At 39.8% G+C, this 15,464-nt stretch overlaps 1 protein-coding gene across 1 annotated transcript in view; it reads left to right on the top strand.

Annotated features, from left to right (window-relative positions):
- The first annotated feature begins 1,411 nt into the window (after positions 1-1,411).
- The window catches only part of UBE2L3 (ubiquitin conjugating enzyme E2 L3), a 17,904-nt gene continuing 3,851 nt past the window's right edge, over positions 1,412-15,464 (top strand). Inside the window, exons 1-3 of the mRNA XM_083803584.1 lie at positions 1,412-1,551; positions 9,793-9,888; positions 13,656-13,842. Of these exons, the coding sequence (XP_083659710.1) occupies positions 1,414-1,551; positions 9,793-9,888; positions 13,656-13,842 (421 nt within the window). The 5' untranslated portion in view covers positions 1,412-1,413. The remainder of the gene's footprint in view (positions 1,552-9,792; positions 9,889-13,655; positions 13,843-15,464) is intronic.

The following is a 15,464-nucleotide window of genomic DNA, read 5'->3' as shown; positions in this document are numbered from 1 at the left end:
CAGATACTTCTGACACTCTCTTACAAGCTGTAAAAATCATGGATTAAAATTATAGATAGTAAACTCAGATTTCCTTGTGATGCTTTTAGTAATATCTTTTGTGCATGGAGGCTACGTGCTTCTGTGCAGGTATAGGCAAGGGCCGGAGTAATTCTTCTGGACAAAAAATGTTTAGAGAATACTTGAGACATATGCTGGTCTTGGAAAACTATAGTTGAATAAGGATAAGATAAAGAAATGAATAGAGTTTAGGCACATAAAGATAATACCTAAAGCAGCATTTTTTTGTATTTTTAGACATCTGTAAAATAATTTGTAAGAACTGTTCTTCCAAGTTACCATGGTATCAGACTTGAGTATTTCTGAACTTCAGTAGCGTATAATCTGAGGTAGTCCTTTTATCAGAGATCAGAATTCTTTACTCTTTAGCACCAGCATCCCACTTCAGCAGCACATCGCTACTCCTTCGAGTCTCTGCGTTTCTGTTTTCACATTGTGTGTACCAGCCTGACACACATGGAATTTCTCCAGCTGGCCAGCACGCATGCTTGCTTTACTTCTTTCCAATATTTCAGCCGGATGGTCTGCCCCTTTCATTTAGCTTCCTCTGACTCCATTTTCCTCGAGTTAAATGGATGTAGTAATCTTTGAATGTATCATATCTATTAGAGTTATGATCTCATTTTATATTATGATCTTCAAAGATGTTTACAAGCTATTTTACAATACCCATATGAAGTGGTGAGTACTAACTTAATTCCTTTATAGCTTATTTCATTAACAAATATTAACTGAGTTTTGGAGCAACCAGACTATATAAATGCAAAATATTTGTTATAGAATAGTTGTTCAGGGAACAACTTCTCAGAACATATATTAAGACTCCTTGTTCATTACCACCAACTTTTGTTGCATTTTTGAGTTCTTGAAGCCTCCTCTAATAACTATATTTATTTTTAACTTGTCTGAGTTTGTAAAGCTTACTTTGAAACTTGGAGAATTTTCAGGTGATAAAAGTAACTTTGTTGTAGAACAAGTGTTAGATCAGCTGAGGCCACTAGCTGACGTGAGAAGGGGTGAAGGGGAAACAAGGTCCTAGCCAGGGGCAGCTCAGATCAGAGCACTGAGGTGAGGGTGAACACCTTTGGGGGCAATTCAGGTGCACAGACACAGAAATCTGACAGCAGCGGGGGCTTCACCTCGCGGCCTGCTGCTGCCACTTCTGCCCCGTGCCTCATCCCCAAGCCCTGCGGGGGGGAAGCTTTGGAGGCTGGGCAGCGGGGCGAGCATCCCCCTGCTCCTTCAGCGGCCGGCTGGGCGGGCTGGCAGCTCCCTCTCCTCTGAGGAGAGGAGGCACCGAGCCGTGCCGCGGAGGGGAAGGGCAAGGCGAGGAGGAGAAGGGCAGGGCGGGACATGCCGGGGGGCCGCCCCGCCCCGCCCCGCCCCGCCGCCCCAGGAAGCGCAGGCCCGCAGCGCCCTGCCCGCCGCCGCCATGCATTGTGGGGCGGCAGCAGCAGAGCCAAGATGGCGGCCAGCAGGAGGCTGATGAAGGTAACACCAGCGCCGCGCCGCCGCGGGCCGGGGGGCGCCCGCCCGCCGCCGACCCCTCTCCCTCAGCGCCCCTCCGGCGGCCGGGGAGCCCCCTCCCGGCCCAGCGGGACCCTCGCCCTGCCCCTCGTCGCCGGCCGGGCCGGGGCGGCCGGGCGGGGAGCAGCCGGCACCTAGGCCGCGGCCGTCAGGGGCCGCCCCGGCTCCCCCCCGCTCCCCGCCGCCGCGCCGGGCTCCGAGGCGCCGCCGCGGGCCCCGTTGGGCGCCCGGGGCTGGGCGGGGGCGCTGGGCGGGGGCCGCCCGGGTCCCCTCCCGCAGGGGGCTCCCGCGGTGACTAAGCAAAGAGGAAGGGCCGGGGGGGAGGAAGCGCCGCTGCCGGGACGCCGCGGGGAGCGGCCGAGCCCCGGGGCGCTGTGAGGGGTCGGCCCGCCGCCGGGGGCAGCGCCGGGAGGGAAGGGGAAGGAAGGGAGAAGAAGGGAAGGGAAGCGAGGCGAAGCGCCCGGGCCGCCCTGCCCGCGGGCGGGGGGCTCGCCCCTGCCCCAGCCCTGCCCTGGGCAGCGAGCGGGGCTCCCCCGCCCGGGGACGGGAGGGGTTTGTTCGGGGGGGTTCGTGGTTGGGGGATTTGCTGGGAGGGCTCCGAGCGCCGCGGCAGCCGGGTGAGGCCGGGGCTTATCGCGGTGAAGTCTGGACCCGGGTTCAGCAGTTTCCTCACACGCGCCGGGCGCGGTGATGTTTTCGTCTTCAGCTGTCAGCTTGCGCCTAAGTACGGGTGGTATTTCCAACTCGGCTTCGACAAAGGGAATGTGTGTTATTTTAAACTGATGTTTGGGCTGAGAATCTTGTGTGTTTTTTATCATCTTGTTTGAGGACTAAGGTACTTAAAAAGATAATAATTGTCCCCAAAAGGTGCAAGTTTCTTCTATGTGTTGTGTATAAGTGCCAATTCATGTCACAAGCTGTTTGCAGTGGAATTTGCTTAGGACACGCGTACTTAGTGGCATAAAATCTAGTCATCTGTAAAATGCTGTGGTAGTACCCTACAGTATTCGCATGCCTGTAACATAAATCAATGAGCTCTACAGGCTGGTCCTGTGAAACACAGAGGAAGGACCCTCTAGCTGTCAGGCAATGTCTTAACCTGATTAAAAACCACCTCACCGTGGGGTGCAACATAACCGTGCACTAGGATTTAATAGATATATGGGTGATTCTCTTAAACTTATCCTTTTAATACACGATTTACAAGTTACTTCAAGGATGCAGACCCCCAGTAGGGCTGAGATTTGGCTGGGATACGTAGATATTTGACGTTGTATTTCCTTACCTGCGCATATACATAATTAACCATTGTAGCTCGGTCACTTTTGAAGAAAACAATAGCTCAGTATTGCTTCCATAGGGGTAGTTTTGGTATTTTAATTGTGCTATGTAGACATTACAAATTAAATAGTAAATACGTTATGTGCAGAGTCATTCATATATATTAAATCAGTAGGAGTAAGCCTTTAATTGTCCTTAAGGATCCTGGTGAGAAGACATTCATTTATTTCATTTTTGATAGCTGTTATTTTTGTCACAGCTTTAGAATCATCAATGTGTCTGTTCCTTTGTACTCAGATAAGGTTCTTTGTTTCAGATAAACTGAACTGTTGTTTACTATCTTTTTGCAAAGCAGCTTTTATGCTAGTTCTGAAAAATTTGTTAATTGTTCAAAAAAGCAGCACTACTTTCTAGTTAGAGAGGAAGAAGTCTAATTTTTTTTAAATAGCATAGAACGTAAAAATCCAGGAGGTGAAATAAATTGTCCTTAATATTTACAGTACCTCTTGTTTTTCAGCCCCCCGTTCAGTTTCACTATGCTTCTTAACTGTCAGTTAATAATTCACTTTTCCACTGAAAGCATACCGTAAAAATGATTTTTGATAATGTGACGTTCTTTTCTAGAAAAACAGTGTAGCAATCCCTTTTCAGAGGGAGTGGTGTAGGAAGGAAGGAGACATTGGTAACTTCCCTCTTACGTTTTTACTTTCATTTTTATTGCCTTATATTTATGGACCGTGTGTGTTGTGTGCTTTTCTATGCAAGTTCAACAGCTGTGAGATGCTTTATTGTGTAACTTGTAAATGCTATTAAATAAGCAGCTACCTTTGTGCCTTTTGTAGGGTCCAACATGCTCTGAGTCTTCATTCATCTCAGTAGGAGCAAACCAGAGCTCTTGTACAGATGATGTAATGCGGATCTCTGCAGCGTGATGTTTTGCAGGTCTGATCTCATCTGTATCAACCTGATACCTTTATTTAAGTTCTAAAGTGGAAATTCATAGATCAGCAAATGACTCTTTAAAGTCTTTCACTGTTACAGTTTTGCAGTATTGAAGAGTCTGTGGTGTTTATGTCTCAGGGCCATAGAATGATGAGAGATGATAACTAAAGGAAATAGTTTTTCAGCGTGTCACTCCATTTCCTAAAATAATTTAGGATAAGCATTAACTGTCTTTTTTTGGGCTAAATATCAAGTTTGTCTTTGGTACCTGAGAATTAACTTTGAACCTTTTATAAGTCACATAAAATAAAGTAATTCCCATTTCCGTAAGGTCTTGCCAACGTTTTGAAGTACTGTAATTTTTTCTGGATGCGTGTCATGCAGCATAGTTATTTATATTAATCACAGTGGCACAAAGAGACTGGATGTAGTAAGTTCATGATAACATGCTACCTGCCCACAGAAAACTGGCAATGGGAGTATTGTTGCCACTCTGCAGGTAGAAGTGGACATCCTTTTCCAACTGTGGAATCTTCAATTTGCAAACCTCCTTGTGAAAGAAGTACTAAAAAAAATCAAGTCCTAAAAAAGTCAAGTTATAACGTGCATAAAATTGTCTTGTTATCTCAGGCTCTGTGTGCGCAAGTTACATTTCATAGGCCAGAGACCTATTTATGGCCTATTGTAGCTTTATGCCATTGTCAACGGTATGCAGTCTAGTCTAACTCAAGTTTTCTCTACTGTTTTTTCAAGTCTTTCCAGGAGCACACCTAGGTTAGTAAAAATGTGAAATATTCATAGCTAATGAATCACGTTCCAGCAACATTTGAGGTGAAGTTTTGATCTATGAGCCACCATTACACCTCTTCAAAGAGCCATAGTTGTCAGATATCAGCTCCTCATGAAATGTGAGAGGTGGGAATAAGGCAGCCTTCAACAAGGGTTTGTTGTTTTGGATCATCTCTCGAGGGGGGAAAAAAAAAACAGGCAAATACAGAGTAATTAGATTTAGGAAAGCAGCATAGCTTTCTCTTTCAAGGGAGCTGCTTTGCTTCAAGACCCTTTCTCGTAAAAATCAAATTGTCTCCAAACACTTCTGATGGGGAACACAGATCTCCAGGAGACATGCCAGAGACTTCACTCGAGTGCTTTTCACAGTTGCCACCCACTGATGTAAAACAAGCCGCTTTCCATTGGAGATCTGGAGCTAAATGATATGTGGAGAGGTAGTGGGTAGTTGCAAAGGGAAGGCTATTTTGGGGCTGGATAGTCATAGTACTTGGGGTTTGAGTAGTGTGTGGTACTGAGATGGGCCTTCAACTGGCATTTTTCAGCAACATTTGAGAAGGCTCTCTGGTCCCGGGGTTGGAGCTACTTCTTTCTGTGTTCATCTGCAATATGATCAAGCTAAGGTTTCTGTAGGATCCACGCTTTTGTTCCTGGCTTTTAGACATTAAAAGTATTTTTAGCATTAAGAACTGAAAATAGATTTAAAGGATAAGTAAGTTATTTTCTTGTTGTTCTCACTCTGCTGCCATGATTGCATAGTCAAACATTTATGCAACTGTTGAACTTCATGATAAAACAGAAAAACAAAGCCACACCCATGTACCTGCTGTAGATGGCCTGCAATTTGCAGTATGCTGTGGTCTTGTAAACAGTATAACCATTCCAAATAAAGGTGTTTTAACCAACTTTGCTATTGAAAAACAATTCTAAATGGATCCAGTCACTGGTTCTCAGTAACAAGGGAAGTCTGGCTTTGAGCAGCTATGATTGTCCCTATGGAAAAGTGAGAATACTGATTTATTTTCCTTTTTTGAAACTGAAAAGTGGCAAAAGGATTTATAATCAAAATCTTAAGAAAACATTTCTGAATAAGGATCAGATGGAAAATATTCTGCCAAAAAGTAGAATAAAAGGCACGTGTGTATACAGGCTGTAACGTCACAGTGGAAACTTAATAATAGCTCCTATAAGAGCTAGAATCTGTTTTGTTTTCCGTTCTACTTGATTTTAATTTTTGTTTTGTTTTGTTTTTTGGACCTTTCTCAGCAGTATACAAGATTCAGAGAGTAAAATTGGCCAGCGTCTTATCAATGCTTTGGAGCCTTGTTTAACTTTGTCACACTTCTCTTAGAGATTCTATTTATGACCAGGTAAACAGAAATTGTAAACACAAGACAAATGAGGTTTGGAGTTGTTTCAGTAAACTCATTTTTCTTTGTGTATTTAATAGCATTTTGGGCTTGATGCAGAACTTGAAGTCAATATAAGCCCTTACGCCTACTCCCATATCTTGGATTAAACTCTTATAGTTGTTAAGTCTTCACTGCATTTTCATACTAGGTTTGTTTCTTTTTAGACAAGACCCCAAACTTCAGAGATGCACGGGCAAAGTAGTTGCAGGACTGTGTTCAGAACCATTTTTTTCTAGTCCTGGATGGAATTTAGAGGAACCGGGAATTCTAAAAATTATTTGAGAATATATGGCTTTAGGTGTATATTTAATATTTGAACCTTCTTTTTAAGAGTTGAGTACATTTTAAGCTGATGCCACTCTAATTTTCTTCTTCATTTCAAACATTTGATTTTCAATAGCATGTAATCATTTGTGCTGTTCGAAGCCAAAATTAAAATTTTAACAATTTATTGATAGATTATATATGAGAAAGGTAGCACGTACTTGTAGGACTACGTTCAGACCAGTTATTACCTCTGAAACAACATTTTCTCCTTCTCAAGCACTGTGTATAACACTTTCTCTGAACATATCCAAACTACAAACATCACGTCTCAAGGGAGCCCCCTGAAATAAGAAGACATTTCTGTTTTATAAACGGGCAAACCAGTGCAGGCAGGCCACGTGCAAGGTTGATAACAGAGTAATGAAAGATGACTTAAATTCTTACTGCAGTGTTCTAACCTCTAGTTACACTCCTTCTGTGTGCCTTTAATTATGTTACTTGACAAAATTAAGGGGTGGAGGACGGGAATAGGAATTAATCCATTCACTGTCTGCCTAGACTCCTAAGGGTTATTTTAAAATAAATATTTGAACTATATCCTTTAACATCATCAAGTAATTTTTGTCTCTCTGGACTTGCTCATGCTAAATAAAGTATGAACTTTTAATCTGTGCTGTTTGATGGTATTTAGTAGCTCATTGACTCTTTTAACTGTACGCATATGCTTTAGTTGTGTCTGCCTCTGTAATTTAGATCTTTATTAGGGGTTTTGTCAGTTGCCGGAAAAAAAAAACCAAACACCCCCTTCGCCCTTTTAATCCTGAGTGCTGAATCTCTTATCACTCCCGATGAATTACACACACAAAAAAAAAAAACTAAAAATATGAATTGCAAATATAGTATTACACTGTAAATACACTTCTAGGATAAATTGGAGCCTGTCTTAAGTAAATAATTCATGCAAGTCATATCTGTGAGGAGAGGAATTGCTTAGTTTATACTCCTCTGCTTTCTTTTTCAGTTGCTAGTTACTACCTCAAGACCCAAGGCAGCAGCAGAAGCACAGAATATAGTCCCAGTGCACTGCAGTAATTTACCACTTCTTTGATTATGAAAGTGAATTCCTGCATAGGCTTAGCAAGTCATTTTAAAAGAGGAAGGTGCCCTGAACACGGTTTCTGCTTGCTCTTTGCCCTGCTGTCTTCCAGGCTATTTAATTCCCTCTCCCGTGTGGTGGACTTGAGGGAAAACAGGGAATATTTTTTGCGTATTTGTCTGAATTTTTTCTTCCTTTCATGCAACTTTTCTGAATCTGTGATGATAACTTCCACGTGGAAGCCACACTCACTGGGACATTTTGGGGATTTCTGTAAGTTTCTGTATACATGTAATGTTTTAAATAAATTGACTAGAAAATATCTAAACCCATTTTTCTTCCCTTGTTTTAGAGGCAAACTACTTGTGTTGCATGTTTATTCATGCCTGAATGCCTTATGGTTAATCTAGCTTGTTTTATTCCTGGTGTTTGGTGCATTACATCTGGTGGGGATTTATCCCTCTTACGCCCTGTGGAGTGGTTGTTTGCTAGGACTTCACAGTTCTGTATGTGTAGACAGCAAGTGGCTTAGAGCAGCGTTGTGAGTTAGTTCCTTTCCTAAACTAGCCAGGATGAGCAGTGTTGGTCAGGTTCTTCTGAGCTGATGCTTTGTGCAGTAAGCATTCAAAGCTAGCTATAAAGCAGTGTGCAGATTTGCAGTTTCAGTGGTCAAAAATGATCTCTCATACCTGTGATAATGAAGGTTATTTTCATCTGGGTACTTTGGCTTCCTCTGGATCCCTCTAAATGTTCTTCATGGGATTATTTTTGTGTGTTTTTTTTCCGTATGTTTTCCTGTATTAAGGAAATAGGATAATCCTCTTATCCTTTTAAAAAAAAGCAAAACGACAACAAAAAACTGTCTGTGATATTGCGCAAATCTAACAGCAGTGGAATTTGGGGATTAATCCAGAGATCTAGACTAAGCAGCTGGTTTTAGTGTCATGAAGATTGTGTTGGGCATTGATTCAATATTGGAGACACCAAGGTTAAACTGTTGTGTTGTGAGTATGCTCTTGCTTTCAGAGATGCAGCGGGTGGAAGTGTAAATGTTCATCTTCTAGTCTGTAGCTGTCATGATTTTTTATTTTCTTTGTGCATTTGGAAATCTTGTTCCCCTTTTGTGTTTGTGTTTTATTGTGTTGCTAAGTTTATGCAAGAGATCACGGCAAGTATTAAATCTATTCCAGTCAGGTGCAGAAAAGGTTGTTCTATGATGAAATACGAACATTTTATCAAAAAAAAAAAAGTCCTTTTACCATGAAAACTGATCTTTTTTTCAGCATATAGTGCCTTTGATTGTAGTTGGAGTTTCTATCAGAATGTATAGCCTGGTTTCACAAATGTGGTTACACTCAGCAAAGAACTGTGTGCTGGCAGAGTGCACATAAGCAACATTTTTCTGAACATGTGTGGCCAGACAGACATGTGCTTCAGTCTTGAAATCACCGGGAAGATTTTACCTTTCACTGGGGATGACTTGAATTCATCTTAAATCAGTTAAATTCACTTTAAAGGTCAAACTCTTCAATAGCAAAGAGCTATAACTACTGTGGGTTAAAAAAAAAAAAAAAAAGTGGAGCCTTGAGGTGTTTGTTTTTTGGTCTTAGAGCTTTAAGATAAAATACTCAGGAAAACAGTTGCTAAAGTAGGGCTCATATGTGACTTCAAATATAAAAAATAGCCAAAATATTTGTTTTAGTGATAGTTAGATCACTAACTGATCAAAAATAATTTGACAGATGATTGATGGGTGCAGAAGGATGCTTTGTTCAAGAGTGATGTAGTTATAAAGAGAGGCACCTTAATAAATACTGCTACATACGGAGGTATGAATCAAAGATGAAGAAGCATCTTCTTGAGTTACTGATATAAATAAGACTACCTTGGGTTGGATACTTTTCTGGATTTACATCAATTTAACTTGATCTAGCTGGAATCTGTTAGTTTTCGGTTGAAATAATGGGTCTGTTCAATGACTTTCAGTGTTTAAACTGTTTTGAAGTAATTCTTCCAAATCACTAGTTCTCATTCAGACAAGTCCTCAGTTGCACTTGATTTCTATTCTTCGCTATTATCAAAGCCTGTTACCAAAGGCATTGATTTGCATTTGAGATGTAAAAACATTTTAAAATACACTTTCTTATACTGCTACTTCATTGTATGTATAATGATGTTATTAACAAAGCATTTTTATATCTTTGTGACACACCAAAACTTTTTAAACACCCTGTCTCAGAAAACTTTACTTCTCACAGGGGCAAAATTTTCTGGTTTATGTGGGTCGCCAGCACTGAAATCTCAATATTCTGTAGTATTAAAGAACCCACGTTGACCTGCAAGCATTCTGAAATGTCAATATGAGCATCTTGTCTAACGTTACTGTTAACTTCTGTTTACACTCTGTTTGTTTTCCAGGAGCTTGAAGAAATCCGCAAATGTGGAATGAAAAACTTCCGTAATATCCAGGTTGATGAAGCTAATTTATTGACCTGGCAAGGGCTTATTGTTCCTGTGAGTATAGATGATTCCTTATTCTAATGAGCTTTAAAATAAAGCAATGATCATTTGTATCACAAATGCACAGCTTAGCGCTGCTGTTAGTGACCATTAGACAACTTTTGCACCCTCACAGGACTTTTTCTTACTACTGTAAAAACTGGCTTTCGGAGTTGTGGTTTTCTGGGCATTTAATGTGGCCCTAGGTTTAATTCTTGGTTCTCTTTAGACTTCTCCTATAATCTTAGGCAAATACTGTAACCTTGCTGTCTCATTTTACTTGAATGTTTTGTGTGGTTTTGTTCTATCCATGTCTGATTACGTTAGTAGGTGTTTCTCATAACTCCTGTGAAGAAAAATCCATACGTAATTGAAAGAGATCTAGACTTCTCTGATCGATACCTGGCTGGATGCTGCGCAGTTATAGGCCTGGTCCAACAGATGGCTGCAGCTGGCAAGGGCTGTGGCTCGGTGATGGCACTGGGTTAGTTGGGAAAGGTATTGGAAAGGGCAGGCAGGTTAATTTTGTAGTTTATTACGTTAATCTGAAAGTACAAAATCTACATTGTGGGATAAAATCTGAGTTGTGAATACTTTGTTTACTCCTCAATAGCTTTTGGTGTGTTTCGGTTTTTAGTTGTGTGGTTTTTTTTTGGTTGGTTGGATTGTTTTGTTTGTAACTGACTGTATTTCTAGAACAAAATTTAGTATTAGAAAAAGTTTGATGCAAGGAAATTGTTTGGATTCTCAGAAGAGAATTCTCTTTAAATTGAAGTCATGTGGATTTTCACCTCCTTTATTTTCCACTGCCGTGGCTCACGCTTACTTAGTTACATGAGCTACTCAAATGTCTGCAGCAATAGAAGCCATGCTAGTAGAGCATCAGTTCTGCTTTTCCTTGAGTACAACCTAAAAGGTCTCCTGACCAGCGTAAATTTGTCTTTTTAAAACACTTTGAAACTTTAGTCTGGCAGTGCCTGTGCTGTGTTAGCTGAAGGGCATTCCCAAACTTGGATCATGCAGTCTCTGCTGAGATAATTGCGAGGCCTTTGAACTTGAGGTACTGTAGAACAGATTTAGTTTACTCTTTACATGCGTTTCTGCAAGTAATTCTAGTGGTTGAGGTTATTCTCGCGCATAAAGCAAGCAGGATTTGACACTAGAATTTGGCATAGCTGAGAAACAGTGTGCTTTGTAAGCCACTCCGATATTTGTGGTTCATGTATAACAGGATAGTGTTCTGATAATACTTTGAAGTTGGTAAATGTGGCTAATAAAGCAAAACACCAGAAAGTTTATTCCTGTTAAAATTTGCAGTACGTGGTGTACTACTTCTATTTTTAATAGTTTCTGCTCACCAGAGTATGAGCATGAACTTAGTGTTTTATTTGCAAAGATTCACATCACAAGTCTTTAAGCATCATTGCGAGGAACCACACTTCATGCCTACCTTTTGTTTTATAATGTGCCCTGTTGCAAGGGAAATAGCCATAAATTCATTGCTGGTGTAGTTAAGAGGGAATTTTGTCACGAAATCTACGTTTATTGTAGTAATTAATATTTGTGTTGTAAGTGTTGAAAGAGTAGTATAGATGACTATTTGAAGAAAACACTAAAAATGATGCATTCTCTGAAGCATAATTTTTTAGCTTTTGCACTCTTGGGGTTGGTGGCTTAAAAATGTCAAATACAAACTGGTTGCAAGTATAGGTTGGGTTGGTTTTTTTTTTGGTTTGTTTTCCTGAGTTGTTGCTTTTGAAGTTTTACTTGCTGTTTCCATTTGTTCTTGGTAAGGGTATAATGACATACTGCTCATATTTTAGTAGGACTAACTGGTTACTGATTATTAAACTCTGTAACTAGGCGTTATTTTGGTCAGCTTCTTAATGAAAGTGTTAAAAGATCTGAAGGTTGTTAGTATTTTGGCATGTTCATGCAGAATTACTGTGAAAAATGCTGCTCTAAAAACCTTTACTGTATATATCATATTTTGCTCTTTGGAACGACTGTTAGTTTTCCAGAGTGTTCAGCTGAGACAGCTCATCAACGTCTTTTCCTGTTCTAAATCCTAGAATAGGGCACCTTATGTACCCTATGTTGAGAAGATACACTGTTCGTTTCAAACACCAGTACAAGACTTCAGGCTCCTTGCCTGAAGTAAGAGGTACTGTTGGTATACCATGAATTTCATTTAATCTTGTCCATAGCAAGCAGTTTTAATAAACTTTTGCAGAGCAAAATACTCCAGGTAAATGTAAGTCAACTTCTTGCCATCTGTGTTACGGTATTTATAATTCTGGTTCTCTCCCTTGTCAGTATCAGAATGAATGTAACGAACTATTGGAAATGAATTGCTGGAATGTCAATTGAAAAGATGAGCCACCCTTTTACATACATTTTTAGTTAAATTTATTGGTGAGTTATGGTGAAGAACTGTTCTGACTGAAAGAGAGTCAAGCAGAAAAGGGATATTTTTAAGCCAGGTCAGTTCCCGTATCAGTTCATTGAACGTCCTCACAAATTCTAGCGTGTGATGGAGGTAAGAACAAGTGAGCAATGTGGGGAGAGGGCATTAAATGCTGAAGTTGTCATCATGACCAGAAAGTTACTTGTTAAACTTACCAGGCTTTTATGATTGCTTGGATAAAAAGTGATTTTAAGGCACTTTACTTACCTCTAACCTTGACTCAAAAAGTTGTGCTTTATTTCTTAGAAAGGCACAACCAGATTTCCCCTTCTAGATGAAACTAAAATTAAACATTATCTGTTGAGTAATACTTTAATAAAATGCTCCTTACCCCCAAATTTTGGTAAAGCTTTTTTTTAACTCGTGGGTGGGTTTGATTGAAGGAAATGATCTGATGGGTCGTGAAGGATGTGTGTGATTATACTTAACACAAACTGGAAACGTTCAATCTTCGACTGTTTTTCTTCAAGTATCTGGAAAAGCTTCATGACAGTTTCTGTTTTCATTGCAGAAGGGCATTTTCATCAGCTTGAAATGTAGCAATAGCTTATTCTTCTTCTGCCTTTCTTCTGCAGTTAGTATTTGAAACAATATCAATAGTCTAACAGGTTTTCTAAATGAGATTCTAGGCATTGTTTTTTTCTGTTAAAGCAGGAAGATCTACTTTGCCTACTTCACATTTCTTTCATCGTACTCCTTCAAAAATGGTCTGATAACAGTGGGTGCTAAAACTGCATACAAATTCAGAATGTTCTCATCAGCAGACGCAGTGAATATCTATCTTTAGTACAAATGAATGCTCAGCAGATTTTTATGTAGTCAGCACAAAAAGGTTCTCAGAATGTATAGGGAAATCTGACAAATCAAACTGCTTTGCTATTCGAACCACCATGTTGTGAGACACACAAAATAACTAGGTTCAGAGAAACCAATTTCCTTGCCAGGTTTCCTGTTTGTATCTCAGAAAGGGTTTACAAGGTTTTTTGAAATACAAAGGTGTAGGAATAAAAGTTCTTATTAGATAGATCTCTGATCATGGAATAAATGGTATTGGGTGCTTTCCTGCTAGTAGAAATGTCAGCCTGCTTCAGAACAGTGATAATTCTCCTTTTCCAGAATAGAAAGATAGAGATCGTATTGCCTCTTTCTTACCAAATTGGTTCTGATGTTTCCTGACACATGGACGTGTCAGTGTGTTTGGGGAAAAAAAGTGCTTTAAAAAGAGGTCATTTGATAGATTGAAGCCTGGAGCTTGCTTTTTCTTAAATTTTGTTAGAATATGCTACATTCTTGATATTTTGTTATCTTGTTGCAGGACAATCCTCCATATGACAAAGGAGCCTTCAGAATCGAAATCAACTTTCCAGCAGAATATCCATTCAAACCTCCTAAGATTACATTTAAAACAAAGATCTATCACCCTAACATCGATGAAAAGGGTCAGGTTTGTCTGCCAGTAATTAGTGCTGAAAACTGGAAGCCAGCAACCAAAACTGACCAAGGTAGGAGTCTATGGGGGAAAAAAAAGTACATCAAGAGTCTTTGCATTGTGTGTTTGAAGCTAGTAGCATTTCACCTTGTCAGGCGGTCACTGCTTTCCTGATGTATCTGTTTCCATAAGCTTTGCATCATGAATCACATGTAGTGAGCACAGTGTGCAACTCTTTTGGAATCTCATTTTGTTATTAGAACATAAGGTAATGACACTGACTTGTGACATTTCCACCTCCAGGAAACCGCAAAACTCGTAATGACTGAAGAGTTTATTAAGGTGGTAGCTCATGGAATATTAAAAAAAAAAAAAGAAAAAGGCATTTCTGTTGGCAGTATGGAGAGAATGGTGAGGGTAATACTTTGTGTTTAGTTTTAAACAGTGACTTTATAATCTAAGTGTGTTGTTTGCCTTGTTTGGTTAAGCAAAAACAGAATTATAACACAAATTAACTCTTAGCTCTTAAAAGATCACTGCTGTGAGGCTTAGTGTGTAGTGTCTTTGGATAAGAATTTAACTATTTTAAAGAAAACGTTTCATCAGGTTCTTGGCCAGACTGAGAGTATGATATGAATAGGCTTTGTCTGTTGTTGTTCCTGTTGGGGTGAGAATTTCATTTTTTCTGGCAGGGAAAGATAAATTTGATATTAAGTGATCACTACTGTACACTTAAAAAAAAAAAAAAGGGGGGGGCAAGCATTCTTGCAATAACTGCATGTTTTAACAAGTTGAATGCAAATCAGTAGCAGTTTAATCCAGTGCAAGAACTTCAATGGCACTGATCTGTCTTGGTCTGCAGGAAAAAGTATTTCCATCTTCTAGACTCTTTAGGATTATTTTCATGTGAACCTTGTTCCTGATAGTAAACAATGCTCTAGTTAAGATTTCTGTATATTTTTCTATGCTAATAAAACTACTTAGTTTGCACCATCTCACCCCACTGACAAAATTGTGTATATATATATATATATTTCTTTTGGAAAAGAATGAGCAGTTGAATGCTGGGGGGGAAGTGGGGACAGAAGCAAAAAGAACTTGTTAAATAGATAGTGAAGATCTTGCAATTTATTCTGGATTTTTCCTAGTCTATGAAGGACAAAGATCCTTTGGAGAAATGAAATTGAAGTAATGTGTAGAAGGTTTCTGTGAACAACTTAGTAGTTGTCTTAACTAGGGAAGGCTAGTAAGTTGAAGAAAAGGAACCACCTCCACCTGGCTTTAAGTGCGAGTTGGCATCCGTTGGAACGATTGAGGAAATCATTTGCATGTGGGAAATAGTGTTTCCTGAAGAAGTAGTAAAATCCTCTTTTTCTGAGAAAAGTGATAAAGTACATTAAAACTAGAATTTGGAACAATCTTGGGTACCAAAATATTTCGAATTTCTCATTCTGCTGTTTTATGGTCTTTCGTGCTTTTTTTTCCTCTTAAAGAAGTCATTTTAGTGTCAATGTCTGATGTTGTTAATTCATCTTTGTATGAGCCTGCAACAGTATCATTACAGCCCTGCTTTTAAGCGTCTATTCCTTTTTCTGTAGGACTCTTCTGCACTGAAAAATAAACTTCAGTTCCTTTTTCAGGAAATAAGGCAACGTTGTTAGTATGGTGTCAGAATAATTGGTTTTGATCAGTCAA

This window comes from Anser anser (assembly GCF_964211835.1).
Source record: "Anser anser genome assembly, chromosome: 18".
NCBI classification, from domain to species: domain Eukaryota; kingdom Metazoa; phylum Chordata; class Aves; order Anseriformes; family Anatidae; genus Anser; species Anser anser.
This window is presented reverse-complemented; position numbering and strand designations above follow the sequence as displayed.